Source organism: Tachysurus vachellii, chromosome 2 (genome assembly GCF_030014155.1).
Source record: "Tachysurus vachellii isolate PV-2020 chromosome 2, HZAU_Pvac_v1, whole genome shotgun sequence".
Taxonomy (NCBI): domain Eukaryota; kingdom Metazoa; phylum Chordata; class Actinopteri; order Siluriformes; family Bagridae; genus Tachysurus; species Tachysurus vachellii.
The window spans coordinates 27,741,114-27,758,492 of record NC_083461.1 but is presented as its reverse complement, the minus strand read 5'-3'; the positions used below and the strand labels follow the sequence as shown (position 1 = coordinate 27,758,492).

General features: G+C 38.6%; 1 protein-coding gene across 10 annotated transcripts in view; it reads right to left on the bottom strand.

Moving 5' to 3' along the window:
* LOC132841682 (neurexin-1a-like) overlaps positions 1 to 17,379 on the bottom strand; it is a 261,155-nt gene that overhangs the window by 153,507 nt on the left and 90,269 nt on the right. For all 10 annotated transcript variants that reach the window (XM_060864110.1, XM_060864111.1, XM_060864118.1 and 7 more), the window contains 3 exons: positions 15,672 to 16,055; positions 7,909 to 8,112; positions 2,274 to 2,300 (listed from right to left, as the gene is read on the bottom strand). In XM_060864110.1, coding sequence (XP_060720093.1) covers positions 2,274 to 2,300; positions 7,909 to 8,112; positions 15,672 to 16,055 — 615 coding nt within the window. The remainder of the gene's footprint in view (positions 1 to 2,273; positions 2,301 to 7,908; positions 8,113 to 15,671; positions 16,056 to 17,379) is intronic.

Here is a 17,379-nt window from a genome sequence, read left to right as displayed (position 1 = left end):
CGCCCTGATTAGCAAAGCATGTTAATTAGAGCGTAAATGCGCCCTCTAGTCTCGGTTGATGTTGATGGTGTTATTACCTCAAGTGCTACAGTGATAAAGCTGTTACATCTGGATGAAGAAATGACAGTAATTATTCACTGGAACAGCATCACTTTTCTGGAGAAAAAGAGCAATTCTGAGCAAAAGAACTGCCCTTTTTTCCATTGGCCACCGATTCACTAGCCAGGTTTCGGTTCCTCCTCATAATAGGTAACATAAGACCAGAAGGAATGTACTGACTTGGGTGTGTCTTCTCTTGTTCCTGCTACCAGCTGGCTAGAGATCGAAAGCAAGTCACCATGTAATGATGTGTGTTTATTTTGCCTCATGCTAATGTTGGTGCTCATAAGCTGAAGGTCAGCGTGGAATTTGTTTCTACTGTGCGACACTATCATTGATTAGCGAAGGCTGTAAAAAGAAAATGGGTCACGCAAGAAAAAGAAACATTATTCACTTCTGGAAAGCATTAGCAGCATTGTTGTACAAGGCGATAAAACAAGAGAGAGAGAAATATAAAGGAGGGTGGGGTGGGCCGGAGCTGTTGAGTCACCGGGTATAAAAAACACTGTGAATCATTTGCGACCCCTGAGAAATCATTTATTCATTAGTGAATTGAATAATGAATGGGCAGGCTAAGTCTTTACTCCCACTTTCTCTCCCTTGCTTTATCTTTCCACCTTCAGTCCATTTGCTTTTCTTTTGCTGTTCGCTGCCTCCATACTTCCTCTCTTTCCATCTCTCTCTCTCTCTCTCTCTCTCTCTCTCTCTCTCCAACTCTCCCTCTTCCTCTCTCCCTCTCTCTCTGTGCTTGGAGAGGCAGGTTAATGAGAATAATAAAATTCCACTCCGTACTTCCTTTCTGCTTCAACAAGCCTCATCAATTTACAGGCAGCCTGACAGGATAAAGAAAGACAAAATGGTTTGAATTGAAAAAAAAAAAAAAAAAAAAAAGATTTGACAAAAGGGAACTCGTGCGTTGGCTAAACAGTCATTTTTAAGACACATGGCAGACTACGGACTGTTTGGAGTCGGTCTGAAATTCAGTCATTAGGAACAGAAGGCTGTGACGACTCGACTCAGCGACGGCCATGTTAATCCTCATCACTCGCTCCTCTCGTTCCCATCCCTACCTTACCATTACTAATGAGTACGGGGAGCTAATGAGGCCCAAACCCATCTGCCTGGGGGACCCACAGGCCTGCTCTCAGTTTTTACTGCAGCAGACATCATTAAAAAAGAAATCAACACTAAATTTTAATACTTGAGCTGAAGACGTTGGACAACTGTGTTGGTGTTTCCTATTAGCACAAACGATTTCATCTAATGACTGATTTATTATGTCCATAAAGATTATTATAACAGACAAAATCATGAGTCAGATTCCTTTTAGAATAAACACAATATTATATTTACAGCAATAGAGCTGTTGATGTTAAGCATCAGGGTATTTCTATTAGAATCAAATTATGTTTGAAATTTTTACAAATTTCTCTCAGAGTCTCTCAAAGTCGTGCAAAACATGGCTAAGCTGTGGATGATGCCTTGTTTTTGACTTGTCCCCGCCCCTCTCCTGTGATTGGCTGGTTAGTTCATTGTTGTACTTGTGATCCACATGATCCTGATTACTTCGGGATTCGGATTAGGATTAAGACCTCGTCGTTTAGGTTTAGTCTCACATATTCTGTCAAAAATATAACAATTATTCTGCTAATTGAGAATATATACTCTATATATTCTATACATTTATATTTATAAATATAACCTAGCGATATAGAGTTGAGTGCAAAAACTTGCGCCCCAGTGTTTGGTGCCTAAAAGTTTTTTGACAGTATTTCCTGACATTCAGCAAGAAGGAAGCAAACGTTTGAACTTTCCTGCTGATTCTCTCTTCTCTCACAATTCACACACAGTTCCATTATTTCTCTTACAGCTTTCAAACCCAAACCACCAAATCTGGCTTTTAAAAAATGAATTTTTTGTTGTTGTTGTTGTTGTTATATTCATTCTGCAAACCTTTGCACTCAGCTCCTGCGTCTGTAAAAGGTGATAACTCAGCACAGTGATGGTTCATATTAAGTGTGGGTTCGATCAAAAGAGTGGATCGTTAAAGCTGGCATTACTCATACAGAACACGTTTTTCAGACACACAGTTATCAATTCAGGTCATCGCTCAAACTAGATTGTATAACATGGGTTAAAGAGTATATAGAGAAGAAACAGGAACGGTCACTTACTGGAGGTACAGTTAATCCTGAAACAGTCTGGATGGGGAAGAACACATGAGATGTAAATTCAGCCTTCAAGGTTACAGCTGCACACATCCAAAAAAGAACATAACCCACCACTCTGGGGACGACCACGTGGGCACCAGGTCCATTCCCAATGCTCCCCTCCATGCCACCTTACTCACCTTTATATACTCGAGATTAATAATGTTTCAAATAAAGTGGGCAGGGATAATTCATCTGTACAATCGAGTTCAGACATTCAGTATTGGCTGCCCTTGAGATCTGTTCTTACAGAACTAAATAAAAATAAAGAACTAGTTCAGGATTAATTTACTAACTCCTTATTTTGTCTCGACAACAAACATTATGGCATGGGTCGTTTTCTATCTCGCTTTTTTTAAAAAAAAAACAATACCAGAACCATGTGTACCAGAGATGTATAAATTGCTTTATTCCATGCTAGCTACCATCTAGCATGCTAGTCAGTAAGTATCAGCATGTAATTCATAAGGTAACTCACTTTACTAGCATCATAGCGGGTATACAGCTAGCATGCTAGGTAGGAATTAGCACTGAATAATGCACACTGTTTTTTTCTGGTTGCTTTTGAGGAATACAGCGCTTAGCTGTAGCTATTACGTGTGAGGAAAACTGTAATTGAAGTTTTATAACACTGAAGTAAAAAAGCCTATGATAATTTGGTCATGAGTGAATTAGCATCATGTTCTCAGAATAAATAGCTCGTTTGTATGCAGATTGCTGAACAAATAATATAAACACACTTCCTGTAATGGATTTCTTTAATGAAGAATTCATTATCATTCTGTAATATTGATTCCTTGTCCCTGGTACTTGATAAAACTGGTTCTGAAATTGAAAATGTCCTTTTAGAGAGCATTGAGTCATGACCCTTTGGTTAAGCCACTTTAATTGGTACAATAATCAGTTTATATCTTTTTATTCCATTTTCCCTTAATAACCCAAGATAAGGAATCATTCCTGGACCGATCATTCCTCTGAAAGCCTGTGAGAGAGCGGACACACTGCTGCCAGAAACGGGCGCGTGATGTGCTGCTCTCTCACAGCGGAGGACGGAGCATCAGGAATGACGCCTCGTGGGATAGATTTGGATTTCAAACAGCACAAATCCTCAACAAACAATTTAAAAGCCTTAAACTTTAGCATGACGTTTCATGCTTGGAAGGAATGTTATACCGTCTACATGAATTAGCAGCAGATTCTGTAAAATTAGCATTAAAACTCTTAGCTGGTCTCTATTTAATAGCAAACACCTTTATCCAGATTGACTTTCATTTTATTTCAATTTATACAACTGAGGGTTAAGGGCCTTGCTCAGGGGCCCAGCAGTGGCAGCATGGTGGACCTGGGATTTGAACTCATGACCTTCCGATCAGTAGTCCAACACCTTAACCACTAGGCTACCACATCCCTTCTCTGTGTAACTAATTTGTGAATAAGAGCTCAGTTTGTAATGTCACAAAAGTCCTGACATATTAGTACTTGTTTTGTTTTAAATAACTGCTTTGTGGGCGGAGCTATGTATGAGCTCATTTCAAGCCTGTTCAATGCTGAAAGGTTTGAATTCTACAGTATATACTGTGATGCTGAATTGTGGGTGTGGCAATGAGGGAGCAATAACATCTAACATACTGTAGTACTTTAAAATAAAACGTTTTAAGGTGAGACTAAGAATGAAATTTGGAAGTTTGTAATGCCACAAAACTCTCGAACCTATCATGTCCAAGCTGTCATACATCTCTATAAAACCATTCTATGGGCGGGGCTATGTATGAGTTCAGTTTGTGAGGTCACAAAATTCCTGAGACTTTTGACTTCTATATACTGTGATTCTGAATTGTGGGCATGGCTATGTAGGAGCAACATACTGTGGTACCTTAATATTTAACAAGTTTCAAGGCGGGGCTAAGAATGAACTTTGGAAGTATGTGATGTCACAAAATTCTGCGAACATATCATGACTGAGCTGTCATATATCTATATAAAAAAAATTATTTAAGGGTGGGGCTATGTTTGAGCTCTGTTTGTAAATGTGTCAAAATTTACAATCAAGACAAGTATGTTTATATAACACCGAACTGTAGGCGGGGCTACGTAGGAGCTCAGTTTCTGATGTCACAAATCTACACAAACCAATCATGTCGGAGATATTGCACTTTTATATAAACCCGATTTAAAGGGTGGGGCTATGTTTGAGCTTAGTTGTGAAGTCACAAAACTCTGTAAGTAAACTCTGTATTAGGTGCTTCTAATTTGCATACCATGAATATTCAAAAGTCCAGACGTTTTTTAATGTGGGTAGAAATGTTTCCAGTCACATGCATTACTTTCAACCCTTTAAAGCCTACAACCATTTAGTCATTTAAAAGCATTTTACTTCCTAACTACAGCCTGGTGTCCAAATTGCTTAAAATGTCTAAACTTTCATTGTAAACTGAAGTATCTTATAAATCCTGCTGCTAATTTGAAAAGAAGCCTCATTTGGGACATGTTTAAACACATTACTCCAGATTAGACAGGTTTGTCAGTCAATTTACAATTCACTGTTGAGGGAATTGACATCATAATACAATCAGGGAGGTGTTATCCAGGTGTTAGTGCTGTCGAGAGATGACGATGTAGACGCCGCTTTAATTCCGCTTGTGTTTGGAAGAGTAAATGGCTTTTTTAGAAACGGTTTTGAACGGGAGAGAAATAAAATGTTAAAGAAGAGACGAGGACGCTGTCTCTGTGTTATTATGAAGGTAAACTCTGGCTTAATTCAAGCAGATCCAAGAATGTTCTCTTTGTATATCTAACAAAGCTGTGTAAGATGTAGTGCTAATTTTTTAGAGAGGGGGTAAAGAGCAGGGATGCAATCCAGGTAAGGATAAAGAGATCATCTACGTTCTTTTAACTGCTTAAAAACATTTTAATTCATCATTACTGTGCGATTGACTTATTTATCAGCATCTAGCAGGAAGAAGTTTCATCCACTCCCACATTTCTTGCGTCCTGTTGGGTTTATAGATAAACCCGGAACTAGAGGAATGAAACTGACATTAAAGACGATTTGTGTTGTTGAGGATTGTGCTGCTCAGAATCAAATATAAATCTATTTCACCCTCCACTGTGGCATCAACCTCCACGTGTCGTCAACCTCAGCAGAAAAGTGGTCACAAACGGCCAAAAATCCAGCGTCAGCTCTCTCTCTCTCTCTCTCTCTCTCTCTCTCTCTCTCGCTCTCTCTCTCATCAGAGGGAATGCTCTGTTCTCAGGGACACACATGGGCTTTTGCGACAGGTTTCAATACCCATCTGATTGACAGCTAAAGTGATAAAAATAATAGACTTTAGATGGAAAACATTAAAGCAATCACAGAAAGTGAAGCGGAGACGTGGCTTCAGGAAACTCCACAGTGCTTCATGGGCAAAACTCTTCCTTATGAACAGGAAGTCAATGAGGCCTGAAACTCACTCAAGATAAAACACATTCATTTTGTATCCCGGTCAGGAATTCTGCCAAATATCAGTAACATTAAGGTCTGTTAAATAAGGAATACAGTAAAAGACTTTTAACACAGGTATGTTGTTACAGGAACAATCAACAGTGAGGTGATGATGGTGATGTCAAGAATGGAGCTTTTTCTTCCCATAACAGAACATCCTGAAGTTTTTATACTTTTTATACCACTTTCTCAAATATTGTAATTTTTATCTAGTTATAGTTACATTTCACATTTTGGCAAAAAAACGTTTTTTTTTTTTTTTTGTTTGGCAACTTAAAGTTACAGCTTTACTTCTGGCCTCTTCAAAGCTCTGATACTGAAGACTCCTTCTATAAAAGTTAAATAATCTTCATAAAAAAGCCTTTTCTACGTGAAGGACTGTAAAAGATGAGAAGAGAACAATGTTCTATCGGATTCTTTTGATATAATGGTATATAATATATTTGAATAGTGGTGAAGGACAGGGTTTAGGGATGGAAGGATGGAGGAGTAGTTGGGACTGGGATGGAGAAGATTCACAGAGCATTCTCTCTCTCTCTCTCTCTCTCTCTCTCTCTCTCTCTCTCTCTCTCTCTCTCTCTCTCTGTACATATATAGAGCGAGAGCAGCGCTGACGTGCTTTAATGGCCGTGAGTGAAGAGTTGCAGACTTTTTGGCCATTGAAGCTCTTGAAATCACCTCTTCTATATTCTACATAGCAATAAAATAAAAAAAAATTAAGTTAGTGTTTGTTTGTGTGTGTGTGTTTGTTTATGGGAGTCTCAAAAAGTCTCAAAATCTGGAGAGTTGCCCAGAATATTTTAAACAATTTTCTACAATATATCGTGATACAATGTGAAAATCTGTCACACTATTGTCACAAAAATTTAACTTCAGCCACTATAATAATTTTTCACGTTAGTTCATTGAAAATGTCTAAATAAAAGAAAAACATTTCAGCTTAAACTGAGTCATAACACAATTTTCGCTAATCAGGAAGATCCACTTCATTTAGATCCACCTTTTACAGCACCCCCTACTGGTGATTATGTGTATTAAATTAAAGAAAGTTCTTTTTAAACCCATGATCGATCACCATAATCTACATTTTTGGGTTTGGTTAAGGAACTAAAGATGATAGACGTATAGATGTTATATTTCAACCTAACTGATAAAATATTTTATATCAAAATTTGACACTGGTCCAAAATGTAAAGTGTGTGACGTCAAGAGGCAGGATTCATTTTTAACCCTGGGTAAAGTATAAACTGTGTGAAACCACAGGTTTATCCAGGGTGTACTAGGACCCATGGGGAATTATTTCCCAGGTGGAATTTTTAGGTTGCAGGAGCTGAACGGATCTATCCACATTGACGTGAATTTTCACTTTTTAAGCATCAACTTTTGAGTATTTAACAGCTTCTGATTTTTAGTACAGCCAGTCATGATGTAGAACTAATATGCATTTTGTCCAATTAGTGGAAAAGTAAAAATTAAAAACAGATCTGAATGCCGAGGGCAGGCATTAACGTGTCAGTTCTGCATGCAAATCACTTCACATCATATGCATGTCAATAATGAATGCCTCTGGTAAAACATTAGCATTTGGGACACGCAGATCGTTCTTTAACAATGCAGATTGGCCTGACATTTGACACACACATGATCTGTACCGCAATCCCAGCAGGCACTGCTGCAACAACTCCTACAATTGAACTCGTAATCCTTTGATCGGCGAGTGGAGAAAGAATCTGGCGTTCAGTATTTCTTCATGTTCCTCCACACGGGATCAAAGATTATGATTATTTTCTCAGGCTGCATTACAGGATGTTGATTAGCATAATTATTATTCTTCATTGCATTAGAGGATTGGCTGTGAGTACAGCGTGGAAAAGATTGACTGTCTGTATCGGTTAGTCAGGTCTGATTTCAAGATTGGATCAATGTGGCAGAAATTTTCTGAGAGGCGTATTTGGCCCTTTATGAGGTCTATTTCTTGTTAAAAGCTTCCCACATGCCCATCTGCTTCTGGGCAGCTCTGCAGATTTTGAGACGAATCCCCATGTGTTTGGTCATTAGCTGATTTGACATTTGGTGCTGTAGACTCAAGTGTGTGGACAGCGTAGGCGGCGATACCTAGATTTATGGTCAGACGGACTCGTCCGGTCTCAAGCTCCAGTCGCAGCGTGTCGGCGGAGTCCCGGGACGTGGTGGCCATCAAGACGCCGTACGCTCTTTGTGAACGGAACCTGAGCGTGACGTCCTCAGCCTCGGTGTGCATGGCCACCGGGAGCTGGATCTTCATGAACTTACTGCCATCGTAGCTTAGAATGGTGGCATCTGTGGATGAAGTGAACAGATTAGCAGTGAATCAAGCAATCAAACAAGTTTTACACAAAGATTATCTGGTTCACTGGTGCAAGAAATTCCACATCCATAAAATGGACACAAAGGAAAACTCAATTCAATCCAATTCAATTTATTTGTATCATGCTTTTAACAATCCACATTGTCTTAAAGCAGCTTTTCAGAAGTATAGAAACAGAATAAAAATGTTAGTGATTAAAATTAAGTTACTATTTATCTCCAATATTTATCATTAATGAGCAAGCCTGAGGTGACGGTGGTGATGATCCCTGAGAGGATATGAGGAAGAAACCTTGAGAGGAACCAGATTCAGAAGTGAACCTCATCCTCATTTGGGTGACGCTGGACAGGAAATACTGTCCTTTCTACAAAAGTTTGTAGTTAAGTGGAATTAAGCAACCAAGAGAGGAACTAACAGGTCAGTGTAAATTCCGAGTTCACCACAGATCCTGCCGAAGTCTTTAAATGTTCACTGATGAAGACCACGAGCACAAAGCCGAGTGACACAATTACAAAAAGATGAAATCAGCACCAGGACTTCCTCATTCTGCTGAGGAGAATCTGGGGAATATTTCACACTGACAGTTTCAAGTTGTAAAACTGTAATAAAAGAAGGAAATCATGGGATGAAGAAATGCTTCTTTTGTTTTTTTTTAGTCAAGGATTTGTTGTTTATTAGTTTCTACAGTTGGTTGTAAAACATTAGGGTTTCAGCTCTGCTAGCTAGCTAGCTTTTTATTCCTCACAATAATCTCATCAAGGCAAAGAATCGTCAAGGATTTAATGTTTGTTTTAAACTGTTTTCTCTAAAGACATTCTGTGGGAGGAAAAATAGCTAGACAGATGTTACTTCTCACGCTTACAGCTGTATCAGATAGCTAGCTGCTGTTTGTTAGCTTCTAATCTCTACTATAACAATGTTTCCTTTCAGGTCTTTTAGAAGCTTCAAGAATTTAGTGTTGCTCTAAAAGCTTCTCTAAAGATCTTCTCCGAGAGGCAAAAAATAGCTCATTGGTTTATAGTTTAATGTTATTACGTTTACAGCTCTGTTAGTTAGCTAGCTTTTTATTTCTCACAGTATTCATATCTATACTCTAACAATGGTTTCTTTCAGGTCCTCTTTAGAGAGGATTCTTTGTCTCTTCTCTCTAAAACAGGGACAATTTTCCAAATGAAGAATCCAAAGAAGCTCCTGCAGGGATCTTCTCATTTTTAATATAAGGTCAAATTATTTAATATAATTTTTATGTTTATCTTTTCTTGAGTGTTTCCTTACATGCACAAGACATTTTTTTTTAAATCTTTCACTCTGCACTCGCAGCTCTCTGGAACGCAACAGCGCTTAATCCTGCCACCTTAAAAGGCTCTTGGGTTCATTCCTGCGTGTGAAGTTTACACAAGGTTTCCCTCTCAGAACATTTCCAAGTAGAAACCCTTTAGGAAGATAGAGGCCTTAAAAATCCAAGGAACCCCTGAGGAACCTAGATTTTTTTTTCTTAGTGACTACATATTGTTTCAGTCATTCGCTCAAGCAGACACAAAAACAATCCCTGAGTTCAGAAAATAAACAGGTATTCTCTAACGCACAACAAGCACTTGAGAGGAATTCTGTCCATAGTCTCTGGTGTATATAATGTTGTGCGAGTCTATAATGTGAAAATAAACCAAGAAGGAAGATGAGATTTAATTTTGTTCTTTTTTTCTGTTCATTTGCAAAGAAACAAGCATCATTCATGTAATTTTAACAGGCAGACAGACAGACAGACAGAGAGACAGACAGACAGATAGATAGATAGATAGATAGATAGATAGATAGATAGATAGATAGATAGATAGATAGATAGAAGATAGATAGATAGATAGATAGATAGATTATGATAAAGCATCCTTTACAGTATGTACATTTGATTTCTGCAAGTTTCTGTGATGTCACGTGTGATTTGATATAACCAGACACGTCTGCAACAAGAACATGACAAGGGTCTAAACAGCTCGCTGTGGCACAGAGGCATCCTACATAATTTCTCTCATGTCATAATTCATGTGCTACATTAAAGGACACAAGCTATCCAGCCCAGGAACCTCCTGAGATCCCTCTGAGTGAATGAAGACACAGTGCTGAAGAGGTGTCAGGATCCAGGAAAAAAAAACATGCACTGAATTACAGAGGAGAGCTGGATGTTCTCCTGGATGTTCTCCAAGCTCTCCAATCTAAAACCACAGACTCCAGAAAACCTTTTTAAACAACAATCCATTTATTGCACATGACTCTTCAGCCCTTTTCATGAGAAAAAGTCATTATTATACGTCAGACTCTAATTTCATCTGGAAAACATTGTATGTTTCCTCAGAACAATGTGAAGCCATGATTGGAAAAGCGTCAAGAGAAGGTCATGCTACTTAACAATTTGTTATCCCGTCTTTTTAAAATTTAATACATTTTTTTCTGGTAAATGTGACAAATGCGATTAAACCTGAGTGAATGTTTTTTCCTCTAAGTTTGATAGACAGACTGACAGATAGATAGAATCACAGATGGACAGACAGATAAAATCACAGACATACAGAAGGACAGATAGACAGACTGACAGATAGATAGAATCACAGACATACAGAAGGACAGATAATGTAAATGGACTGACAGATAGATAGAATCACAGATGGACAGACAGATAGATAAAATCGCAGATGGACAGATGGACGGACAGACAGACAGATAGCTAGAATCACAGACAGACAGTAAGACAGGTAGACAGACATGCAGACAGATAGGCAGGCAGACAGATAAAATCACAGATAGCAGAGGGACATATGGACGGCTGGACAGATAGATAGATAGATAGATAGATAGATAGATAGATAGATAGATACTGTAGATAGATAGATAGATAGATAGATAGATAGATAGATAGATAGATAGATAGATGGATAGATAGATAGATAGATAGACAGAGAAATGGAAAGACAGATGAAATTGGTCACTCTGTAAGCTCGTGATATGTCTCATCCGATTAGGACCAAGGATCCAGCTGTGCTTTTTTAACATCTGGCTACACAGTGTACACTCCTTCAGTCTCCTTTACAAGGGAAAAGCTGGGGGATAATTAGGTGTGACAGGATGAGGGAGGATGTTCAGGCAAACAATCCAGAGTGCTTTATTAAAATCGTGAAGAATGTATCGTTTTCTCTCTCTCTCTTTCTCTCTCTCTCTCTGTCTGTCTCTCTCTCTTTTTCTCTGTCTCTCTCTCTTTCTCCTCTCTCTCTCTCTCTCTCTCTCTCTCTCTCTCTCTCACTCTCTCTCGCTCTCTCTGTCGGTCACCTGATAGCGTATGCAGTGGTCAGGGTTTGCTGCAGGCCAGAACACTACGCACCGATAACTTGATGGTTTCTCAGTCTTTAGTGTAGCAGAAAATCAGGCCACATCACAACAGCTGGCCTGAAAAGACGCTGAGCGAGTGTGAAGAAAAGCGAGAGCCCTGCTTTCCTGCGACACCCACGTGTCTGCCACCGCATGACCAAGCTTACAGAACATAAACACACAGCTCCAGGTGTCATCAACATCTGCCATGTTCCTTCATTCCTTCTCACTCTGCTGCTGTTAACGACTCCGTCATTTCTCGGGAGTATTTGCGTACAGATTTCACATGACGATTTCGAATACTCCGCTTCTGATTGGTCAGCGGCTCTCGTCATGATCGTTTCCATAGGAACGTGTCATTCACAACATGAACAGGTAAGACATAGGTGACATCGTTGATAGAGGGAAAGAAAGCTTGAGATCTTCAGGAAAGATTTTATTCTTATAGCTGGTTAAGAACGTGTAACTCTAAATAGATAAAAACTATGATAAGTTAAACAAAACACAATAATAATAATAACACGCACAAACACACAAAGTTTTGGTATTAATTTGATATAAATAATAGTTTCTCTTGGATTAAAAATAAAAAATCTGGTTACCTAATATTCCAGAGCACAATATCAGTCAAGCTTTTTTTTTTTTCTTTTTTCTTTTTTTTTTACTCCCTCATTTTTTCCTTCATCACAGAAGCGGCAGGTTTATCAGGCATCCGTGGGACAAATCCATTACAAAAGAGCCGACACTCAAAGCTCCATATTTCAGCAGTCATTTTTCACACCGAGCATCTGGAGGAATCTTATAGACATGTATTACATTACAGAGGAGCAAACAAACCCGATGTGATAAAGCGAGCGGACGGAAAGCTGACTCCCGGAATAAGCCGAGGTTATTTACATTATAAATGTCGCCGGCAACGTGTTCGTATCTGTCTCTCAGACCGATCTGGATTCCTCTCAGGACCGCGCCATACAGGAGCTGACTAACCACAGTAAGAAAAACGACAGCACATTTTTGGAAAATCTTGCAAAGCACTGCAAAAAATAAAAATAAATAAAATGATCCACAACAGTGTCAGATTTAATGGAAGAGGGTCAGATTTATTATATACAAGAGATATTGTGTTCCTGTAGTGGTCCACTGCTGTTCAAATTCTCCTCCAGGGTCCTTGAAATGAATTTTTCATGCTCGTGTGCATAGCTTACATCAAAAAAGAAAAAAAAAAAAGAAAAAAATCAAGCATATTTCAAGTTTGGACCGTGCCAGTGGACTTGTGTGGCAGTAAAGTCTCTGAATCATGTTGTGGGAAAAGTGATGAAGCTAAAAACCCCAAACCCAGAGCTAAATGACACTCGTTACACTGCATCAAGGGCTATTTTACAAACAAATAAAGTGAGAGCCGTATCATTAAATTTAAGCAAGCTTGCAACGGTTTATCCGATTCATCTGATCTGATTACATCAGCAATATACAGCTGAATACCGAACACTTCTTAAATGTTTGTGTACGATTTCACTCAAATTCAATTTTTTATTTGTCACATACACAACTAACAGTGAGGTAAAGTAGAATAAAAAAGTCAAAGTAGAATAAAAAATAGAGCTGCAATCAAAAATAGATATAAATTAAACTGCACACTAGCAAAAAAAAAAAAAAAAAAAAAAAAAAAGAAAAAAGAAAAAGAAAGAAAGAAAAAAGTTGCTGGTTCAAAAAACCTTTAAAAAATACACTGTTTTTAAAAAAAGAGTATGTGTGTGTTTTTTTTTTTTTTTTTATTTCTGTTGAATTCTTTAAATCTGAATTCAAAATAAAATTCTTTTTCTACCAGAATTGGAAAGTTATTACCCCTTAAACAGGCACTTTATACAGTATATACATACATATTTAGCTCTTTTGTAGCCCATCATGCTAAATGGGAAAGTCTCAATATGACAGTTCATATGCTCAACACTCAACATGACGTGAAAAAAGAAAGAAAGAAAGAAAGAGAGAAAGAAAGAGAAAGAAAGAAAAAAGAAAAAAGAAAAAACACAGATCACGTGCCTGAGATCCGCACCAGAGCTCAAGCAAAACGGCGTGGCAATTTAAACTCTCGCTCCTCTGCTACATACAAATCGGAGGAGATGAAGCTGAACACAAAAGCAAATGAAACAGCAGCAGCAGCAGTGCGAGCCGCTGTTTGTCTCCGAGTCGAGCTGCGACTGTGAGGAGACGCAATTACAATAAACAGCAACATCTGGCACCGTGCACACAGGCCAGGTTGGAAAGATATCGCCTCTCAGGCACACATCAGCCACGCGGGAAAGAGCTCCATCTAATTACACTCTCAGGGACGTCTCACACGCACACACACACACAACCCAAAAGACACTCGAAAAACCTTCCAATTAGGTCCACATTTTTCCACACACGTGATCAGCTCCATGACAGCAGAGTTCACAGGGTCACCGGTTTTCTTCTTTTTTAGAAATTTGAGTGAGAAATTTGAACTCGCTAACAAACCAGCTGGTAAAAAGTTTAACGGGAAGCCATAAGCACTCCACACTAAGCTGTTCCACATACACACACCTTACATACCGATGCGGTGTTTATTTCTGTGACTGGATGCTGTCCAATCGTATGTACATAATCTATACTACAACAGAAAATTACAACAGAGTTTAGAATCTGTAAAATAAACACAGGACCGAATACGAACAAACTAAAAGCTGAACGTTCCGTCGACGTTCCGTCAACGTTCGTCAAACGCGATGACCTTACACGTGCACGCGGCCTAAAGACGTTCTCCTCTACAGCATGTCATAAAAAAAAATAAGAGTGTAAATGTAGGTCTATTTCTAATATCTGGTTGCCATGGTTACACAGTAAGATTGATATCGATCTGTGATTACATTACACATTATATGGAATGATAGAAATGAACACACAACTGCCAGCTAATCAGATGCAGGGATTTTTCCCAGCCGTATCATCAGTTTACCAGGTTAAACCAGTCTGTAAATATCTCGCTTCCTGTGGCTTTCAGTGTGGTGAGAAGATTCCCATCGCAGGAAAACGGCACGTCCTGCCTCCGCAGCGAGAACAGAAGGTTCCTGTCAGAAAGCCATACGCTTGCTCGTGTCTTTTCCCTGAAAGCCTTGTCTCTCATGACGAAGCGCTTTACGTTTCCAATATGTTTTAAGCTCCTGGGCTCTATTTTCAGATCATTAACAGACTGTTCAGGCAGAATATAAACTGGACAAATGTGCATCCAATGACATAATTAACATAATAAAGGTCTACCAAAACCGATTACAGCAAATTAAATGTTAGGCTGCTACTTTTAATGTCCCTTTACAGAGATAAAGAATCAGCCGAATATAATATGGAGGAAAAGAAGAAAGAAAAACGTGTGTGGATATTTTTTGTTCATCTTCTTATTTTTTTTGTATTCTAAAAGTGTTCATAAAGAACGAGCTGCTGGATTAACAGCACCTCATTATAGTCCATGTTTCTAAACCTAACGCTTTTATACCAATTCCACCACAATACCTGTCAGTTTTTGTGTTTTTTTTTTTTTTTTATGATAATTAACTTTTTCAGAGTTGGATAATATTAAATGGGGACAGAAATTTTTAAAAGCATGTTAACCACAACAACATCCACACCCTTATCTACATACATTGTAGTTAAAGTGCATTTCCCAGAATGTTTTTAATGCTAAATGTTATGCTAGCTAACTTATTTTAAAAACATTGAACTAACATGTAACCTGACGCAATTTGTTCTTCAGTAAATTGTTCGTTATTTATACCTTGATCTGATTTTACTACAAATATCTTCTGATTTATACAACTATATAAATATAAAAATCTTATTTATCCTCCTGCACTTAGGTTCCATTTACTGTTTGACAAAAAAAAAAAAATGGAAGAAAAACTTAAACTGTGGTTTTATAATTGTTGTTTTTTGTAAAAATTGTAAAAGCTTGAACTGAAATAACAAACATCGCTACTTCCTGTGGTGGGTAGAGCTAGCATGAAGCTAATCACATGACAGACAAATAAAACTACAGAAAAGTAGTGTGTAAAATTACATCGCATAGTTTCTGATCAGGATTAATGACAGGCCACGCCCCCAAAAAGGAACAGCCTACAAGGGCTGAGTAGCTGAGTGAAGAGAAAAAAACACTCACCTCTCTCGCAAGAACGGCCCAGGAACCCGGTAGCGGCACAGTCGCATACGTAACGATTCCATCCTTCTCTGCAGATGCCGTTGTTCTGACACGGGTTACTCAGGCACTGCTTAGGTGCTTCCTTGGAGCACGACGGCTTCACCCCCACTGCCTTCTGGACCTCAGCCATGCGCCGAACGTCTTTGCTCTGGCCGTCGACGAAGAGGTCGCGTACGCACCCCACGAAGCCGTAATTCAGCAGCGCCGTCCACACCTCGGTGGGAAACACCAGACCTGCTCTGTTCTCAGGAAGACCACCCAGGTACAGGTGATCATCCAGGTCGAGGATCTCGCTCTCGCCCGGAGCCTGATAGGGCGTACGGACCGTGTTTACCGATATCGTACCTGAGAACACAGACGATGTTATTCAAAATCAATGTTTTTCAAAAAAAAAAACAGAAGGGACAAAAACACAGATGGAACAAAGAACATCTTAGTGCAGCAAAAAGCAGGTCTGAAAATATCGGTAAAGTTAATATGGAAGTCAATTCAGACAAAAATATGTTTAATTAGTGTTTTGCATCGATGCAGAGTCACTCGGTGTATTGACTAAACACTGTGGCATGTTTTTCTTAATTATAAATGAGCGTTTTGTATTGAAGCGCAGTGGCGTGAAGTGGGAGTAATTTGCTGTCTTTCGCCGACATGCTCTGAATCTTCCTTTATTTTCCACGGCCAGTGCAATAAAAAGACCAGAACTGCAACGAGAATCGATTATTTCACCAGAACTTGACTCATTATCCTTTTAAAAGCGTCCCTTACGGAAAACTCGGACAGAAATCCTGAACTTCACGTGTGTTTTGTTCGCATATCATTTTACACATTACACATCCATCACAACCAGAGTGCATTTTATTATGAAGCATTTATTTCTAAAGTTGAATCGTTTACATGATTCACTCATGTGATATTAGATTTTATTTTTGAAGTACATTTTTTTTTGTTTATTTGTACATTATACAAAAATTCCATAATATTTTCCTTTTTTTTTTGTTTTGTTTCCTTTTCTTTTTTTTTTCTTTTTTTACCAACGATTCAGTAAGATGAATCTGTGAATCAGATTTTTCTCATATGATTCACATCATCCTTAGGTAAGTGTACTTTATGGTATATAATTTTAGAAAAAGTATGGTAAGGTATATTTTATGCTGAAAACCACTCCCTCTTGTTTATATCTGGTCTCTCGGCCGTGTAAATTTGTTCTTTTGTTCATTTCCGGGTCGCAGTAAATGATCCAAACTGTAAAACGGAGCATAAAGAAGGCTCAGGTCAGGATCTCTCCTTGTCTACAGGTTCACTTGTGTATGACGGATCGTTTAGCTCAACTCTCTAGCTGTAGTGGATCTTTAGTTAATAGCCTGCAATGATGCTGCAAACGCAACCAGTGATCTATAACGCAGCACCTCGACCGTCCTCACAGGGCCCTCAGAGAAAAAACAGTGAAGAAAATCACAGTCTGTTTCACGTGGGCTGAAAAACATGCTATTGTCATGGCAATGTGTTGAGATGTGCTGTTTTCAAGTGGCTTTGAAGTAGAGTAATTTGTCTCCAAGGACTGATGGTTAACACACACACACACACACACACACACCACTTCACACTTTCAATTACGTATATGTAATTATTGAAGCATTTATATGCTGAATCTCTGTATTGATATATAGATAAA